General features: G+C 44.0%; 1 protein-coding gene across 1 annotated transcript in view; it reads left to right on the plus strand.

Moving 5' to 3' along the window:
* NUBPL (NUBP iron-sulfur cluster assembly factor, mitochondrial) overlaps positions 1 to 19039 on the plus strand; it is a 58908-nt gene extending 39869 nt beyond the window's left edge. The window contains exons 6-11 of the mRNA XM_063947465.1: positions 10534 to 10624; positions 10733 to 10826; positions 11728 to 11813; positions 16581 to 16701; positions 17580 to 17662; positions 17763 to 19039. Of these exons, the coding sequence (XP_063803535.1) occupies positions 10534 to 10624; positions 10733 to 10826; positions 11728 to 11813; positions 16581 to 16701; positions 17580 to 17662; positions 17763 to 17813 (526 nt within the window). The 3' untranslated portion in view covers positions 17814 to 19039. The remainder of the gene's footprint in view (positions 1 to 10533; positions 10625 to 10732; positions 10827 to 11727; positions 11814 to 16580; positions 16702 to 17579; positions 17663 to 17762) is intronic.
* The last annotated feature ends 297 nt before the right edge of the window (positions 19040 to 19336 follow it).

Here is a 19336-nt window from a genome sequence, read left to right on the forward strand (position 1 = left end):
TGGGATTGTGGGTGCTGGTAAGTGCAGCAGTGGCTTGTCTGTGCTCAGGATAGGAGCCCCGCCATAGTCCAAATCAGCAGTAGCTGATGTCAGCCTAAGGCTGCAGAAGCTGGGCGACGCTTGCTTAAGAAGCCCAGTCATATTCTCTGAATCTCACTTGAGGTAACAGCGGGCAGTTAATGGATAGCGGGGGAGGTCGGTGCATGCGGCTGCCCCACCATGTTTAGTTAAAACTAAAGGACAAATGGATTTCCTGCACTCCCCAGCCTGGGTTAGTAACAGCTACCGCTGCTAGGTGTCCCTGTGTCCGGCCATGGTCAGCTTTCACTGCTGCCTCTGGCTGCTGTGTACCGCTCCCACCCTAGCTGGCCGCGTACAGCTCCAGCTATTTGCCTGATACCGCTCCCAGTTACTGCCCACGTACAGCTTCCCTGCTGCCGCTGGCCACCTGTACAGGGGGGAATACACCACTGACCTAGGATCACGCTGCTTCTCTACACTGCGGGGAGGGGGAAACAGAGCTGGCACTTCCTGCAGCAGCACTGCGGCTCACAGACATAGAGGCGGTGAGGGGGTTATATTAAGTCCCTAGCCAGTGATTCACCTCGGATAAGGGATGGTGGCCAGGGATTTAGAGAATGGTAGTACTTTATTGATATACTGTATATAGTTTAACATGGTGCATAATGTACTTATGTTAAAAAAAAAAAAAAACAGCAAAGCACATGGTGGATACCATTTTGTAATCACTTCCTGCTTCTTTCTGCAGGAATCTGGTATCGGCCACTGGAGGGCAGGGGTGTTAGTAGTAATTTCAGTGAAGCACATATTTAACAGAACTTTGTGTGTTCCAGGGTGCAGTGCATTTCTGGCTTATACACACTTCCGTAAAAAAATTTACTAAGTCGTGGAACCTGTCTGTCTGTGTGTATGATGAGCTAAGTTAATGCAAAATCAAAGAAGCAGCTTGTCTACAGTGTCTGTGAGAGTGTGTTACCTGATGGAATTTCCACTTGCACTGTGTCTTGCAAATACGGGTCCAAATACAAACCTCTACCCTGATCCTCCTTGGGCGATGATGGCAGGTGTGATGACTGAGTTAAAGTCAGAGTTGGCCACTGTGCAAAAAGACTATGAGGTGGCTAGGTCTGATTCTAAGTTAATACCGTCTGAGCTTCCAGAGTGTGCTCAGGATATGTCAATGTCTTTGCAGGGTTTACAAAAGTCCAGGTATAACTCAATTCCTAAGAGTAGTCATTGTTTGTCTCATAATTTTTCAGCTGCGTTGCATTCTGACGATTCAGTGCCAGACCTTATATCTCAGGAGGAACAAGAGGAAGGTGAATTGGGCCAGGAGTCAGATATTGAGGTTACTGATGGCCCTGCCATTGATAATCTCATCAGGGCAGTACGCCAGGTGCTAAATTTGACTTAGACTGAGGAACCTCTATCAAATGATGAGGTTTTATTTGCTAAAAAACAGAGGGCAATAGTGTGTTTTCCTTATTCAGATTCTCTTAATAAGCAGTTAACGTAAGCATGGAAAAATCCAGATAACCGGTTTTCTATGCCTAGGCGGTTTCTGTCTACCCGTTCCCAGAGTCTAGGACAACTAAATGGGAAAATCCACCAACAGTGGAGTCCTCAGTTTAAAACTTTCAGAGAAGTTAACCATTCCAGTCCCAGCTGCAACGACGTTTAAAGACCCGTCAGAGCGTAAGCTACAAGCTATGCTAAAGTCAATGTATACAGCAGTAGGGGTATTGCTTAGAATTGCTATAGTTGGAATTTGGGTTAACAAGGCTGTATTTGCAACACAGCTCAAGTTAGGCCTACAAAGGATCTTTTTTTAGAACAGCTTATACTTCTTGCTGATAACATTTGTGAATCGGCTGTGTATTTAGGTACAGCTTCTATGGATGTCGGCCAGGTTAGTTCTCGGCTTTCAGCTTCTCTAGTTGCGGCCCGACAGGCAGGCAGAGGCAGAATCAAAACGAGGAATAGAAGTGTTGCCTTACACTGGCGATATGTTATTTGGTCCTGAATTGGACAAATGGATTTCTCAGACAACTGGGAGAAAGTCTGTTTTCCTGCCATTTTCTGCACCAGTTCCTAAAAGGAAATACGCTGGACCAGCGTTCAAATCTATTAGACCTCAGACCCTTTGAGGCCGTGCTAGAGAAACAACCATACAGCGTAGACGTGGTAGAGGAAGTGGTTTTCAACAAACCACTAACTGTCGTCAGGACACAAAGGTCACTGGCAAGCCAGTGGCATGACGGGCTTGCAGCCCATCTTGGATCTTCAGTTGTGGGAGCACGCCTTTAGATGTTTCACTTGGCATGGTTTCAGACATCCACAGATGTGTGGATCTGCAATTTAGTGTTCAAAGGTTACAAAATAGAGTTTAATTGTCTGCCACCAATGCGGTTTTTTAAGACAGGCCTGTCTGTGTCAGGAGAAAAAAGGCGGTTCTGCAGACCGCGATTCAGTCTCTCGCAGATTCAGCAGTTTTGATTCAGGTTCCAGTTCACCAACAGGGTCAAGGTTATTATTACAATCTTTTTGTAGTACCAAAGTTGGACGGCTCGGTTAGACCAATATTGAACTGAAGGGGCTCAATCAGTACATCGCTTACTACAGATTCAAGATGGAATCCCTGCGGTCAGTAATTGCAGGTTTAGAATCACAAGAATTTATGATTTCGCTGGATCTCAAGGATGCGTACTTACACATTCCAGTTTGGCTACCGCATCAGGCGTGCTTAAGGTTTGCAGTACAACAAAACCATTATCAATTTCAGGCACTAACGTTTGGCCTCTCATCAGCGCCTCGGGTATTCACAAAGGTGATGTCAGTGATGATAGCTAATCTCAGATCCCTAGAGTGATAATAGTCCCGTAGATAGACGGCCTTCTCATCAAAGTTCCGTCTCAACAAATACTCCTTCAAAATGCCTTACTGACATACATTGTACTAGTTAAGCACAGTTGGATTGTCAACTTCAATACATCGAGCCTGGTTCTGTCTCCTGTCTCAAAGAATTCAATTCCTAGGAATGATTCTGGATACGGTGGATCAACGAATTTACCTGCCAGAACAGAAAGCACAAAGTATTCGTCATCTGGTACAGTTAGTGCTCAAACCACGGACAGTCTCGGTGCATTTGTGCATTCGACTCTTAGGAAAGATGGTGGCGTCTTTCAAAGCACTCCAGTTCTGAAGAATTCACTCAAGTCCTTTTCAACTTGATCTTCTCGCACAGTGGTCAGGTTCTCATCTACAAATTCATCAGATGGTGCAGTTGTCTCCAAGGGCCAGAGTATCACTACTCTGGTGACTCCACATACACAATCTTACCAGGGTAAAAAGGTTCGGAGTCTGGAATTGGATAATTCTGACGACGGACGCAAGTCTCAGAGGTTGGGGAGCAGTGGTCCTACATTGTCAGCTTCAAGGTCTATGGTCAGACTAAGAAAGATTACTGTCAATAAATGTCCTGGAACTCATGACAATTTACAACACGCTGCGACAGGCTGTTCACATGTTCCAGTCTCAGACTGTTCAGGTTCAGTCAGACAACGCGACAGCAGTCGCATACATCAACAAACAAGGAGGAACTCAAAGTAGCATGGCCATGCGAGCAGTTGCTCGAATCCTGAATTGGGCCGAGCATCACCAAGTGATATTGCCCGCAGTGTTCAATTCCAAGAGTGGACAACTGGGAAGCAGATTATCTCGGCTGTCAGGATTTTCATCCAGGAGAATGGGCTTTAAATCCAGAAGTGTTTCAGATGTTGGTCCAGCGGTGGGGTTACCCACAGGTGGATCTATTGATATCTCGCCAAAATCATCAAACACCCCAGTATGTGTCCAGAACAATAGATCCAAAGGCAGTGGATACTCTCACAATAGCGTGGCCGTATAGCCTTGTGTATCTATTTCCACCATTTCTGCTGCTTCCTCTGTTGCTAAATTGGATCAAAAGAGAAGCCATGACCGTCTTACTAGTGGCACCTCATTGGCCTCGGAGGGCGTGGTTCTTGGATCTCTGCAGTCTACTCGCAGACAATCCGTGGCCGCTTCCGCTGCGTCCAGACCTACTACAACAGGGTCCGTTCCTTTACCCCGATTTAGCACGGTAGCGTTTGACAGGGTGGCTGTTGGAACCACTCTCAACACGAGAGGGCATTCCAGAGTCTGTTATACCAACCATGTTAAGTGCTAGGAAGCCAGTTACAGCAGCTCATTATCACAGGATTTGGCGAGCTTATATAGGTTAGTGTGAAGCTCGGAAGTTTCTGACATCTTCTTTCAAGTCATCCCGTCTTTTGCTATTTTTACAGGCAGGATTTGATGGAGGACTACGTTTAGCTACACTAAAGGTGCAGGTCTCTGCCTTGTCAAATTTCTTTCAAAGGCGTTTTTGTCTCTTTTGCCAACAGTTCACCCTTACAACAAGTGGATGTTAAGTTTCTAACTCTGAAAACCAGTTTTTCTGTTAGCATTAGCTTCGGTAAGGCGTGTTTCAGAATTAGGTGCGTTGTCATGCAAACCACCGTATCTGGTGTTTCATGATAGAGCGGAACTTTGGATGAATCCCGCTTTTCTACCAAAGGTAGTATCTTCTTTTCACATCAATCAACCAATCGTAGTTCCTGTTTTTTCAGAAGGCTCAGAGACTCCAGCTTCTTTCGATGTGGTACATGCAATTCACGTTTATGTAGCCCGAACATCAACAGTGCGTAAAACGGATACATTGTTTGTTTTCAATGATGCAGTCAAGATAGATTGGCCAGCTTCCAAACAGACCTTGGCTAGATGGCGTAAGCTGACCATTCGTCAAGCTTACTTGCATGCTAGTCTACAACCGCCTGCATCCATTTCAGCCCATTCCACGTGTTCTGTGGGAACGTCATGGAGCTTCTACGATGTAACTTTGCCATGCAGCTTAATGGTCATCAGTGCACAGGTTTGTGCGCTTTTACAAATTTGATACGTTTGCGGCATTAGCATCTAGCTTTGGCTGTCTAGTGTTACAGGAGCCAACTAGCTAGGTATGGACATCGAATCATGATGGTTTGCAACCATCAATGGTTTTTGTTCTGATGTTAGTGTTTTTAACCATTCTATGGCGGCATTCCGATATTTGCCGCCATCTAATGGTAAGAATTTGATGGTGTTCTGATGGTTAGCTTACTTAAATACTGGAAGCTGCGCTGCCTCTGCTCCTGTATTGCTGCTGTCCCTGCATCGGGAAAACAGCTTGGTGACTTATTGGAGGTTGTCTCTGTGCCTCCGACATGACGTGTTCGGTTCCTCCCCTCTCCCAGGCTGCTGCTAGGCAACAGAGCAGATTGCTTGCTGTGATTGACTCTATGACACTGTGAGAACCACACAGCTCTTGCCACTGCAGTACTCTACTCGGTGTCTGTCGAATCAATTCAGATAACTGGCAGCGGCATCACTTACCGTAGGTTACTGTAATGGTGGGTGTGTCCAGTGCTGAAGCCGCTCCGCTTCCTCTTGTAATAGCCTGTCTCTGGTCTAGGCCCCTCCCTCAGTACCACACCTAGCCCGCCCCCAGTATCACCTCTAGCCCACCCCCCAGTACCACCTCTACCCTGTCTCCAGTCCCACCTCCAGCCCGCCCCGATTACGCATCTGTGCGGCTTATTGCGCAAGCGTGAACTAAGAAAATAGCGAATGCGCAAACGGGTGTAGTATGGTATACCGGCGCCGGGAGCCCGACCGCCGGCATACAGACAGCGTGGCAAGTGCAGGCATAGTGGCGCGATATGCGCGCCACGCTTTTTATTCTCCCTCCAGGGGGGGGTCGTGGACCCCCACGAGGGAGAATATCTGTCGGTATGGCGGGTGTCGGGATCTCGGCGCCAGTATACTGTGCGCCGGGATCCCGACATTCGGCAACCCGAAGACCACCCGCGCAAACATCGCGATGGTTTTACCATCAAATGCTTTTAATGTGATGGTTAACTACCATCACATCGGCACATTCGATGGCGGAAGCCCATCCACCATTCGATGATGGGCTTCCGATGTCCATCCCTACAACTAGCTCTCCTGCCCAAGGGGGAAACTTTGGTACGTCCTAAAAGTACTCCAGTGACCCCTAGTGGATGAAAAAGAAAATAGGGGGGGAGGCCCGGGAAGATACTGTACCGGGGCCCAGGATTTCTCTTGCCAGCCCTGGTTATGAGTACTTAATCAGTAAATCAAAAATATTATTTCACATTTGATGTCCACAGATATCAAACAACAGTTTAAACTCCAGAGGATAGGAAGATATTTCTGCAACCACTGGTGCAGAGTTTTTTGCTAAATCTTGGCTCAAACGCAACATTTAAATCTATTCGCTTCTGTCGCAGTGCTGAGGACCTGTACAGAGTACACTGGTGGCACAGAGCCTGCATAACTTTATTTACTAAAGTGTATTATAAAAACTGCTGCCGACTGATCTGTGCCCCAGTCAGGCATGCTTTAATGACTAGGCATTCATTGTCATCCCAAACTTGTTTACTCAGCTTGATACATATTGACGGTGATATGCATCGCACAAGCAGATGCTTTAGATCTTTGTATATAATATATAGCATTAACTATGTAGAGTGCCTTCCTGTTTCAGTTTACCTGAAGATGTCATTTAGTTTTATTGTTAGTGTGACTTCTGCAGCAGTTTCTCATGAGACTTATACCCCCACTGACCTGAAAATCCCGTGTTTTTCCACATGAACGTGCACCTACCTGGGATATCTGTCAGTTGGAACACCTACAAGTCGAAAATCCCGGGTAAAGTGACCTGGGATTTATACCCTGGTCACAAGCAGGGTTTTTTTAGCGGGTTTTTCCCGGGTGAGCTGCAGTGGAAACTGCTCTTACCCGGGATTTTCGACCTGGTAATTTGCCAAAAGCTGCTGATTGTACCTCCTGGGCACTGGCAGCTGATGTAATCACCCACAGAGCCAGAGGAGACGCCGGGAGAGGATGTTTTCATGCTGGTCGTTGTTGGGGAAATCTGGGCACAACAGCTACAATTTGGTGCTGGGCACAGGTGACAGACCACAGGGAGGGCGCTGGAGAGGCTGGTTTCACATGCTGGTCGCTGTTGTGAGAGTTGGGCACAAACAGTCTACAGATTGGGTGCTAGACACAGGTGACAGAGCACAAAGAGGGCCACAAATTCCATTTTTTTTATGACCACACAGGTGCAGTGGAAAGTAAGAAAAAAATTGGTGTCAGACCCAGGTGTATATGTATGTATGTGTGTGTGTATGTATGTATGTGTGTGTATGTATGTATGTATGTATGTGTATGTATGTATGTGTGTGCATATGTGTGTGTGTGTGTGTGTGTGTAGATGTGTGTATGTATGTGTGTGTATGTATGTATGTGTGTGTATATGTATGTGTGTGTGTGTGTGTGTGTGTGTGTGTATGTATGTATGTGTGTGTATATGTGTGTGTGTGTATATGTGTGTATGTATGTGTGTGTATATGTATGTATGTGTGTGTGTATATGTGTGTGTGTGTGTGTGTGTGTGTGTGTATATGTGTGTATGTATGTATGTATGTGTGTGTATATGTATGTATGTATATACACGGGTACTATGTATTATTTATTTATTTATTAACAGTTGCTTATGTAGTGCAGCAAATTCCGTTGTGCTTTACAATTGTACACAATGATAAAACTGGGTAATTACAAACAGTCATAGAGGTAGGAAGGCCTGATATCACATGCCAGCAATAATGAACCAGGGTCAGAAGGAAGGGAAAGTGAAGAAAGAGAAAACATGTGGAGGATATTTGTGGACTGTACAGTGTGGATATAATTGGGTAGGAAATCTTATGAAGGGTGAGTGAGCGGTTCTGGAATGTGATAAGCTAGCCTGAAGAGGTGAGTTTTCAGGAAACGCTTAAAGGTTTGGAGACTAGGGGAGAGTCTTATTGTGTGTGGGAGGGTATTACACAAAGTGGGTGCAGTATATATATATGTGTGTGTGTATATATCAGTGTGTGTATGTATGTATGTATGTATATATATATATTTATATATAAGCAATACATAGAATACTGTTTTGTGAAATAAAATAGAAACTCACAAAAACAATACCTTGAAAAAGTAACATCCAATATTAGAGGTAAATGAAACAGCACAGCAGGGGTATTAAACATGCGGCCCTCCAGCGGTTGTGGAACTACACATCCCAACATGCCCTGACACAGTTTTGCTACTGGGGCATCCTGGAATGTGTAGTTCCACAACAGCTGGAGAACTATATGTTGTATAACCTTGCCGTACAGAAATGTGCATATCATCAAAGGAGACGGGTATCATTGAATATAGTGACACCTAAATTAGAGCTGAATGGCAAGGAACTTAGAGAAGTATATTTAAATACTGTTTTATTTGTTCTTTATTACATGTCACCTGATTGATTCAAATTTAAAACGTGTTGTTAAAAGAATGCTTAGATATTACACAGCTCTGTACATAGGGGTCTGAGTCTAATGGGTTTGCGGACGTATGTAGCAGTTGTCCACACACTGCACATTCTCTGTAGAAAGAAACCTGTGACTGCGCCAAATCAGGAATGTGCACACGGACGGAGATCGCAAGTGCAGACTAGTGGCTTGGGGCGCTCTTTCTGCAAAATGGGCATTTCTGGGTGGTAACTGGGCAGCAGCCAAGTGGGAGTGTCAGGAGTGTTGTAGGCATGCTCAGTAGTGTGTGGATGCAGATGGGACACCTGTTTCAAATTAATATTTTGCACCCATTGTAATGAGACGCCTGAAACTGGCTTCTCAGATCCACTGTATGCGCCCAAAGACGCAACTTTGGACGAACATCGGAAACATTGGTCTGACCATCAGACCTCTGAGCAACCATACGGATTGCGGCTCAAACCATTGGCAATTTGCGAAAAGAATCAAAACGGTGTCCACCTCTGCATTAGGCCCAAAGTGGGTAAAGTCAGTGGGAAGATGGGAAATGGAGAAGGACCTGAATCTCTCCCAATAAGTGATCTTTCTCTTTACTTGCTTGGCAGGTCAGATAATATGGCAGAGGAAGGTGGGAATAAATTACATTTTTTAGTTCTTTATTTTTTTCAGCAGCCCGTTCTAAATTAGTCAACCTTTGTTAGAGTTTTTCCCCCCACAATTATAATCACTAGTGGCTGGAAAACTACATGTGGCATTTGGCAATGTATAAAGTCTTCTTTCAAATAAGGATGTCATGAGAAATTGTGACCCTCCACCAATGGAATCAAGCCATATACTCTGCCCCCAACTCTGTAATTTGGTCCAGAATCACAATGTACGGCACCCAGTATGGGGGTAATTCAGAGATGATCGCAGCAGCAAATCTGTTAGCAGTTGGGCAAGTGCAGGTGGAGCAGATATAAAGTTTGGAGAGAGAGTTAGGTTTGGGTGGGTTATATTGTTTCTGTGCAGGGTAAATACTGGCTGCTTTATTATTACACTGCAATTTAGATTTCAGATTGAACACACCCCACCCAAATCTAACTCTCTCTGCACATGTTATATCTGCCCCCCCCCCTGCAGTGCACATGGTCTTGCCCATCTGCTAACAATTTTGCTGCTGTGATCAACTCTGAATTACCCCCTATGTTCCTGTCGAAGCTAAAGCCTTGAAGCAAATGGTGAATGCTATGTTGCCTAGCCATCATATTTAAACCTTCAGCAACAGATACTGGTGGTCATTCCGAGTTGATCGCTCGCTAGCAGTTTTTAGCAGCCGTGAAAACGCTATGCCACCGCCCACTGGGAGTGTATTTTAGCTTAGCAGAAGTGCGAAGTATCGCAGAGCGGCTACCAAATAATTTTGTGTAGCTTCAAACCTACTCAGCGCTTGCGATCACTTCAGATTGTTCAGTTCCTGTTTTGACGTCACAAACACGCCCTGCTTTCGCCCAGCCACGCCTGCGTTTTTCCTGGCACGCCTGCGTTTTTCGAACACTCCCTGAAAACGGTCAGTTGACACCCAGAAACGCCCTCTTCCTGTCAATCACTCTGCGGTCAGCAGTGCGACTGAAAAGCTTCGCTAGACCTTGTGTGAAACTACATCGTCCATTGTAATAGTACGACGCGCGTGCGCATTGCGCTGCGTACACATGCACAAAAGTGCCGTTTTTTGCCTGATCGCTGCACAGCGAACGAAAGCAGCTAGCGATCAACTCTGAATGACCCCCACTGTTCCTTATCTCTGGATCCCTTTCCTATGTAGTGAGTCACATATCATTAGTTCATCACATAAACATAAACCAATAAACACAATGATTCATTGGCTAGTATAAGCAGCCAATAATTTATACCCACACATTTGCTGAACAGATGCACTCCGTATGATCTTAGCAGAACCAAACACAAACTGAGTCAGAGATGTATTATTTTCTATACACAGAGAATGATTCACTAGTACAGTATCTCTGTGTGCCGTATGGGCTGCAGAGAGAGACAATGTGCTGATCCCTTTGTGTTTCCGTACCAGCATGTCCATGGGATTCCTGGTGGAAGAGACGGCTCCAATTGTATGGAGGGGATTGATGGTCATGTCTGCGATCGAGCGATTAATAAGACAGGTGAAAATCGCACGCACAACAAAATTACTGAAAGTTATATAGCATATAAGGTTCTGCAGCATTTACTTGTATTAATCTCTGGAAATGTTTCTCCCTATCTTGGTACAGGTAGATTGGGGGGAGTTGGATTACCTTGTTATAGACATGCCACCTGGAACTGGAGATGTGCATCTGTCTATCTCTCAGAACATCCCAATCTCTGGTACGGAGTGCACTCATTATCTGCCCACTAGCATATACTATAACTCTGAAAGGATAGTCTCTGAATCACTGTCTGGATTAGTCAGCAGGAAATGAATGAACTAAGCAGATGTTCTACTAACTTCACTAGAGTGACAAAGTTCCTCCTATTCTGTTATTTACATTCATATGTCTACACTGGCAACTAAAGCGTTTTATTTATCATCCTGTTCTACTGTTGTGTTCTCTCAATGCAGATGTATTAATCTAGCTGCACACGCTTATCCAGGCGTTACTATGTGCCCTGCACTGGTGCACCATAGGGAATCCAGATGTATGTTACATTAGTTACAGGGCTGCCATGTATTAATTTTCTCATCTATCAATGGTTTGGGTATGAAATCCCTGCAGAATGGATCCCGACACTGAGAATGCCGGCAGCTTCCGGGTAAGCGTTGTAAACCTAACCCAACCCTCCCACATCTTAACCTTTAACCTTCTCCTCCCGCAGCCTAACTGTCCGTGTCGTCCCGCCCCTCCCCCCCCAACTGCCTAACCCAAACCCTCATACTCATCCTAGGGGTCTGTCAGCGTTATCAGTGTCTGGATTTTGACAGCTGGGATCCTTACCAATACCGTAGCCATGCTTGAAAATCTTCCTATTGTTACACATTGCTCTTCTGCGGCCTAATGTATGTATTACATTTATGCGGAAATGCAGAATTGTCTTAGGCGATCCGTAGTGTTGAGCATGACATGTATAAGTTTTCTTCTAGCACTAAAGCATTCATTTGGTTAAAAAGCTCGTTGTGACTTCCCCTTCCCTGGCCCACTGTGCTGGTCATTACATCTTCTCAGCGGGAGCCAGATCTCATTGCAGCTAGTGAGTGGGAGTACAGTAACTAAATGATTTCTCTTCCCAGGGGCTGTGATAGTCTCCACTCCTCAGGATATTGCATTGCTGGATGCTCGCAGAGGGGCTGAAATGTTTCAGAAAGTCAATGTTCCTGTAAGTTACACATTACACTCTTGGATCAAATAATTGCTCCTATCCGGAAACTTTCTATAGCATTTCTTAGAACAGCATTATCTTGAATTAAATAGTTACAAATGTCTACAGGCTGAGCAAGGGAAGGATACCCTTAGGATAATTTAGATCATAGGGGGTAATTCCAAGTTGATCGAAGCAGGACATTTTTTAGCAGTTGGGCAAAACCATGTGCACTGCCGGAAAGGGCAGATATAACATGTGCAGAGCGAGTTAGATTTGGGTGGGTTATTTTATTTCTGTGCAGGGTAAATACTGGCTGCTTTATTTTTACACTTGAATTTAGATTGCAGATTGAACACACCCCACCCAAATCTATCTCTCTCTGAACATGTTATATCTGCCTCCCCTGCAGTGCACATGGTTTTGCCCAACTGCTAAAAAATTTCTTGGTGCGATCAACTTGGAATTACCCCCATAGGACGGTGTTTGGCCACTCAGATTATTGTTTTTAAATAAGGTATTTATCTCCCAGTAGTTACCAAAATGACGAAACAACATAACGGTATTGTCAGCGTCGGCGGCTGTGCGCGCCCAAACAGAATAGTACTTGAATTGCTCCGTCTAGCATTAGTGCTTCTGGCACACAGAACACTTTAATTCTCCCCATAGAGGTGAGGAGCAACATTAGCCTTTTATTATATAGGATGGGAAGAACAAGTAGAACTGTAGCTCTCATTGATCTTGACAAAAAAAAAAGTGCAGAAAACCAAAACTTTCTGTGGACTTGAAAACATTTAGAGAAAAATGTAATTCTATTTAGAGTGTTCTTTGGCTTGAAAGGCTTTTAATCACTGGAAAAGCTCTAGGAGCTAACAGTACTGAATGTATATCTGTCATATTTACTGCACAGTTGGCGTAGATGTTAGTATTACTGCCTTAGAGCCCTGAGGTTTTAGGTTTGATCCCACGATGGCTCTAACTGTGTGGAGTTTTTATATTCTCTCCATGTTTCTGTGAGTTTCCTCCGGGTACTCTAGTCTCCTCCCACTCTCCAAAAATATACAGGTAGGTTAAATGGTTCCTGACAAAAAATAACCCTAGTGTGTGTGTATAATATAGATTATAAGATGCACTGGGGCAGGGAGATATTCTCTGTAAAGCGCTGCGGAATATGTATGTGCTATATGAGTAACTGGTAATAAATAAAATATTCCTGATCCTGCCGCCTGTCCCCCAGTGTTTCTTGACAAGTGAAAGAACATGGGTGGTCATTCCGAGTTGTTCGCTCGGTATTTTTCTTCGCATCGCAGCGATTTTCCGCTAACTGCGCATACGCAATGTTCGCACTGCGCCAAGTAAATTTACTATGCAGTTAGGTATTTTACTCACGGCATTACAAGGTTTTTTCTTCGTTCTGGTGATCGGAGTGTGATTGACAGGAAGTGGGTGTTTCTGGGCGGAAACTGGCCGTTTTATGGGAGTGTGTGAAAAAACGCTACCGTTTCTGGGAAAAACGCGGGAGTGGCTGGAGAAACGGAGGAGTGTCTGGGCGAACGCTGGGTGTGTTTATGACGTCAAACCAGGAATGACAAGCACTGAACTGATCGCAGTGTAGGAGTAAGTTTGAAGCTACTCAGAAACTGCTAAGAAGTGTCTATTCGCAATTTTGCTAATCTTTCGTTCGCAATTTTGATAAGCTAAGATTCACTCCCAGTAGGCGGCGGCCTAGCGTGTGCAATGCTGCTAAAAGCAGCTTGCGAGCTAACAACTCGGAATGACCACCATGGGTAGATATATTATGATAAGAGGGTGGGAAATAATTGTGTGTGGGTACAGGCTCTTCTGAATACTGTGATCTCGAGGTAGGCATTTTCCCCTTATGCACCCCTGTCAGTGGGATTTCGAGTGCTGCTGGGATCCTTGCTGATCTGGAACACATAGAGTAGTTTACTGCAAGGCCAAGCATGTGAAATATAATTACCCATACCATGGGGTATATTTACTAAAAAGGGAGTTCTATTTAAGATGGGATGTTGCCCATAGCAACCAATCAGATTTCAGGTATTATCTTCTAGAAGGTGCTAAATAAATGAGAATTAAAATCTGATTGGTTGCTATGGGCAGCATCCTGTTTTAAGTAGAACTCCCATCTTAGTAAATTCACCCCCATGTTTTTCCTACACCTGGGGAACTTTGAGTCCCAAAGCTGCAGATCATGCTTGGACTTGTAGTTCAATAGCAACAGCTATTCTGATCTAAATTCTTATTGTATTGTGTAACATGTTACACACACTTGTGGATGGTAAATGCAAATGTAAGATCTGCTTATTTATTTATTTATTACCAGTTATTTATATAGCGCACACATATTCCGCAGCGCTGTACAGAGAATATTTGCCCATTCTCATCAGTCCCTGCCCCAGTGGAGCTTACAATCTATATTGCCTATCACATGTACACCACACACATTCAGGCAAGGGTTAATTTTTTTTGTTGGGAGCCAGTTAACCTACCAGTATATTTTTGGATTGTGGGTTGAAACCGGAGTACCCGGAGGAAACCCACGCAAGTACGGGGAGAATATACAAACTCCGCACAGTTTTAGATGAAGTTTACTTTTTCAGCAGTCAAATAAATTGTATATTTTGTTCCTTACAACTGCAACCATTAGATCATAAAGGCACCAATACAGAGAATACATTGTAGACTGCAATGGGAGCATAAAAGTTATCTCTGTAAATGAGTATTTCTGGTACTTTGTAGTCTGTAGGGGAGCATGACAGGTATCTGCGTAAATGGATACTTTGTAGGCTATAGGGGAGCATGATGAGTATCTGTAAATAAGTACTTCTGGAACTTTGTAGGCTATAGGGTAGCATTCAGGTATCTGTAAATGAGTGCTTCTTGTACTGTGTAGGCTACAGGGGACCATGACGGGTACTTCTGGTACTTTGAAGGCTATAGGGGAGCATGACAGGTATCTCTGTAAATGGGTACTTCTGGTACTTTGTAGGCTATGGGGGAGCATGACAGGTAGTTCTGGTACTGTGTAGGCCACAGGTTCTCAAACTCGGTCCTCAGGACCCCACACGGTGCATGTTTTGCAGGTCTCCTCACAGAATCACAAGTAAAATAATTAGCTCCACCTGTGGACCTTTTAAAATGTGTCTGTGAGTAATTAATACACCTGTGCATTTACTGGGTTACCTGCAAAACATGCACTGTGTGGGGTCCTGAGGACCGAGTTTGAGAACCCCTGGTGTAGGCTATAGTGGAGCATGACAGGTAGTTCTGGTACTTTGTAGGCTATAGTGGAGCATGACAGGTACTTCTGGTACTTTGTAGGCTATGGGGGAGCATGACAGGTAGTTCTGGTACTTTGTAGGCTATAGGGGAGCAAGACAGGTTGTTCTGGTACTTTGTAGGCTATTTGGGAGCATGACAGGTACTTCGGGTACTTTGTAGGCTATAGTGGAGCATGACCGGTACTTCTGGTACTGTGTAGGCTATAGTGGAGCATGACAGGTAGTTCTGGTACTTTGTAGGCTATAGTGGAGTATGACAGGTACTTCTGGTACTTTGTAGGCTATAGTGGAGTATGACAGGTACTTCTGGTACTTTGTAGGCTATAGTGGAGCATGACAGGTAGTTCTGGTACTTTGTAGGCTATAGTGGAGTATGACAGGTACTTCTGGTACTTTGTAGGCTATAGTGGAGCATGACGGGTACTTTGTAGGCTATAGTGGAGTATGACAGGTACTTCTGGTACTTTGTAGGCTATAGTGGAGCATGACAGGTACTTCTGGTACTTTGTAGGCTATAGTGGAGCATGACAGGTACTTCTGGTACTTTGTAGGCTATAGTGGAGCATGACAGGTAGTTCTGGTACTTTGTAGGCTATAGTGGAGTATGACAGGTACTTCTGGTACTTTGTAGGCTATAGTGGAGTATGACAGGTACTTCTGGTACTTTGTAGGCTATAGTGGAGCATGACAGGTACTTCTGGTACTGTGTAGGCTATAGTGGAGCATGACAGGTAGTTCTGGTACTTTGTAGGCTATAGTGGAGTATGACAGGTACTTCTGGTACTTTGTAGGCTATAGTGGAGCATGACAGGTACTTTGTAGGCTATAGTGGAGTATGACAGGTACTTCTGGTACTTTGTAGGCTATAGTGGAGCATGACAGGTACTTTGTAGGCTATAGTGGAGTATGACAGGTACTTCTGGTACTTTGTAGGCTATAGTGGAGCATGACAGGTACTTCTGGTACTTTGTTGGCTATAGTGGAGCATGACAGGTAGTTCTGGTACTTTGTAGGCTATAGTGGAGTATGACAGGTACTTCTGGTACTTTGTAGGCTATAGTGGAGCATGACAGGTCCTTTGTAGGCTATAGTGGAGTATGACAGGTACTTCTGGTACTTTGTAGGCTATAGTAGAGCATGACAGGTAGTTCTGGTACTTTGTAGGCTATAGGGGAGCATGACCGGTACTTCTGGTACTGTGTAAGCTATAGTGGAGCATGACAGGTAGTTCTGGTACTTTGTAGGCTATAGGGGAGCATGACAGGTACTTCTGGTACTTTCTAGGCTATAGGGGAGCATGACAGGTAGTTCTGGTACTTTGTAGGCTATAGGGGAGCATGACAGGTACTTCTGGTACTTTCTAGGCTATAGGGGAGCATGACGGGTACTTCTGGTACTTTCTAGGCTATAGGGGAGCATGACAGGTATCTGTGTAAATTACCATTTATGGAACTGAATAACCCTTACTGCTTGTTGTCAGGTGCTTGGCTTAGTGCAGAATATGAGTGTTTTCCGTTGTCCAAAATGCAATCATGAGAGCCACATCTTTGGATCAGATGGTGCACGGCAACTTGCTGCTTCCATGGGACTGGATATTCTAGGTAGGAAAACCCGTAAGCAACCACTATGAGCAGCTGTATGAACGTTGTCAAGAAGAAGCCCCAATCCAGGCTAGTATAGTATAGCCATACACTTACTGACCTATGATGAGTGATTGGGACGTGTGTACTATTTGTCCCATCTAGCTCTCCGTATATGGCCACTGACAGGACTGTGACAGGAGCGTTGGCACACAGGAATATTATACGTCTAATGCTAGAAATCCAATCCCTATTCATACATCCGATCAGAAGATACTAAAAGGGCCACATATTGCCAAAGCTCATACAGGCGTGCATATGTGTGTACGTATACTATGCCGTGCTTTTTGTAGATACTTATTTTATTAATTGCTGAAATGATTGAACTTTTTTCTTCCTGTTTACAGAAGTAGTTTTAAGAATTAAAATGTATAATAATTTTTTACTGCTAATGCATAAAGTACCAGAAGCTGTAGGGGCGACATACACACTGCTGCCAACTCCTATACCCACACACACACACACACACACACACACATGTAATGCCCATCTGATACTTACAGGATGCACAGATAAATGTATGGAGCACTGTTTGCATGCGTGTATGCTCTCCCAATCACGTGTGTGTGCCTCACCGTCATGCCTATTGGTTGCCCCGTTTCAAACGATGCATACTGCTGCTAATACAGAGACCCCTACCTACCATCCTATTGCACACGGGCACACTCCCACACAGGACAGCCAGGGAAGTGTTTAAAGTACTTGGCACGACCATGAATCCTTTTGATAAATAATTGCAGTTATTCAACCATGTACAGAGTTGCCCTACAAAAACAACAGATCCCAAGAACCCTGGGTCTCTTACATCAGAGCCTATATTTAACATTTGTGTATTTCAGGTGACATCCCTCTACATATGAACATTAGAGAATCCTGTGACTTGGGCAAGCCAGTGGTGGTGTCTGATCCAGAGAGTAATGAGGTGGGCACTTCTGCGGAACTGGCACATACATTGTCTGCAATGGTGTATTTAGCACATTCGCTTATTATGGACTAACTAGACATATATTTTTATTTTACAGGCCAAGGCATACATGGGTATTGCAGAACAGATAATGAGCAGGATCTCCTAATTGGGAGTGGTGAAATATCCACATCAGACGGAAGACCTTTGTGTAAGGCTACAGGTGTTAAGCACCAACTAGTGACCATCTGCAGTACGTATGTGGAGAGAAGCAGAGGACGTTGTTCTCTCATGGCTGAGACGTTGAGGCCCCATGTTCATAAGAACATTATAAGACATAAGGGATTATTGAAGGTTAAATATTTCTATGCATATTATACAGTCCAAAAAGTCACTCCTAATATTTTAAGTACACTTCTGTATCAGAAACAATGGTGAAAAGTGTCTGTTTTTCCTGGCATGGTCCATTGGTAACATTAAAATGCAATTGGTTTCTAAACTATGCAGAAACTTTGCTCTCCCAATCTGCTTACAGTTACCTAGGACCAAAACGTCTTCAGGAAAGGACACTAAGGCTGGTATCCAATTAGCTGCTGTAATTAACTGCGGCTAATAAACTCCCCAGAGGCTATCCAATTAGCCCCGATGCTGACCGTTATCAGGCAGTTATCGTGGAATTCCAGATAACCAGCCTTTAGAACCCCATTTTTTTTGTTTTTTTGCAGAAACATATAGCTCCAAAAAAAAAAATTGCATACTCTAATTGGATACTCCCATAAAACCATTCAACCAATGACAGCGTCAGCCAGTGTGTGTGCAGTGATTGGCTGATAAGAATTATTGCAAAATCTGTTCATTCAGCTTGTCACCTAATGAGTAGATTTGTGACTATTTGGAGTTTACACAAGTACCTGAATGATGTATATCATGTAATAAACAGTTATTGAATAGACCAGCAGAGGGGGAAATAACACTGATACCACCATTATAGCCTGTAACTATTTGCAGAACACAATGTAGCAGGAAGTTCCTGCTTCGTATAATAATGTTGTACAAAAGAATTCTTATTCTGATTTGTGGATGTGACATATAGAATTTGTTGGCATGACGCTGTCTGCTACAGGAAAAGCACAAGTAGCTCATTATTTGAAGCTATTCTGTCCAAACATTTGCTTTCAAGAGGCCTGCTTGCTGATGTGGGCTGAATAAAAACAAAGAAAAAGGACGTCCTATTATAGCAGGGTAACAGACTTTGCAAAAGCAACAGTTCCGAAAAACCCAGGAGGGACACTCGCTGAACAGTCCTGCTGTAGAATTACGAAACCTTTTTTGGTATTTTTTTAACATGTTTATGGTTTTATTTAATAAAGCATATTTCTATTATTTTTAAGCTTACGTCTGTATTTCTCCTTTAAGTGTCAATTTAAGGCAGAGAAAGTGCTGAATGCCCACAGTCAGGACTGCCATCCATGGCCTTGTATTGGCAGGGTAATAGGGTGCTTGAACAGTTTGATGGGGGGTTTGGTCACACCACATCATGTTATGCCAACATAGATCTGCAGCACTTCCAGAAAAACTTGGCAGCCCATGTCACAAAACATAATTCAATTGGTTGATCTTTATCCTGTGTTTACCTTATGTTATTTTGAGGTGGTCAAATGGAATATTTTTCTTTGGGAAGTTTTATGGGGT

Source organism: Pseudophryne corroboree, chromosome 12 (assembly GCF_028390025.1).
Source record: "Pseudophryne corroboree isolate aPseCor3 chromosome 12, aPseCor3.hap2, whole genome shotgun sequence".
Classification (NCBI taxonomy): Eukaryota; Metazoa; Chordata; class Amphibia; order Anura; family Myobatrachidae; genus Pseudophryne; species Pseudophryne corroboree.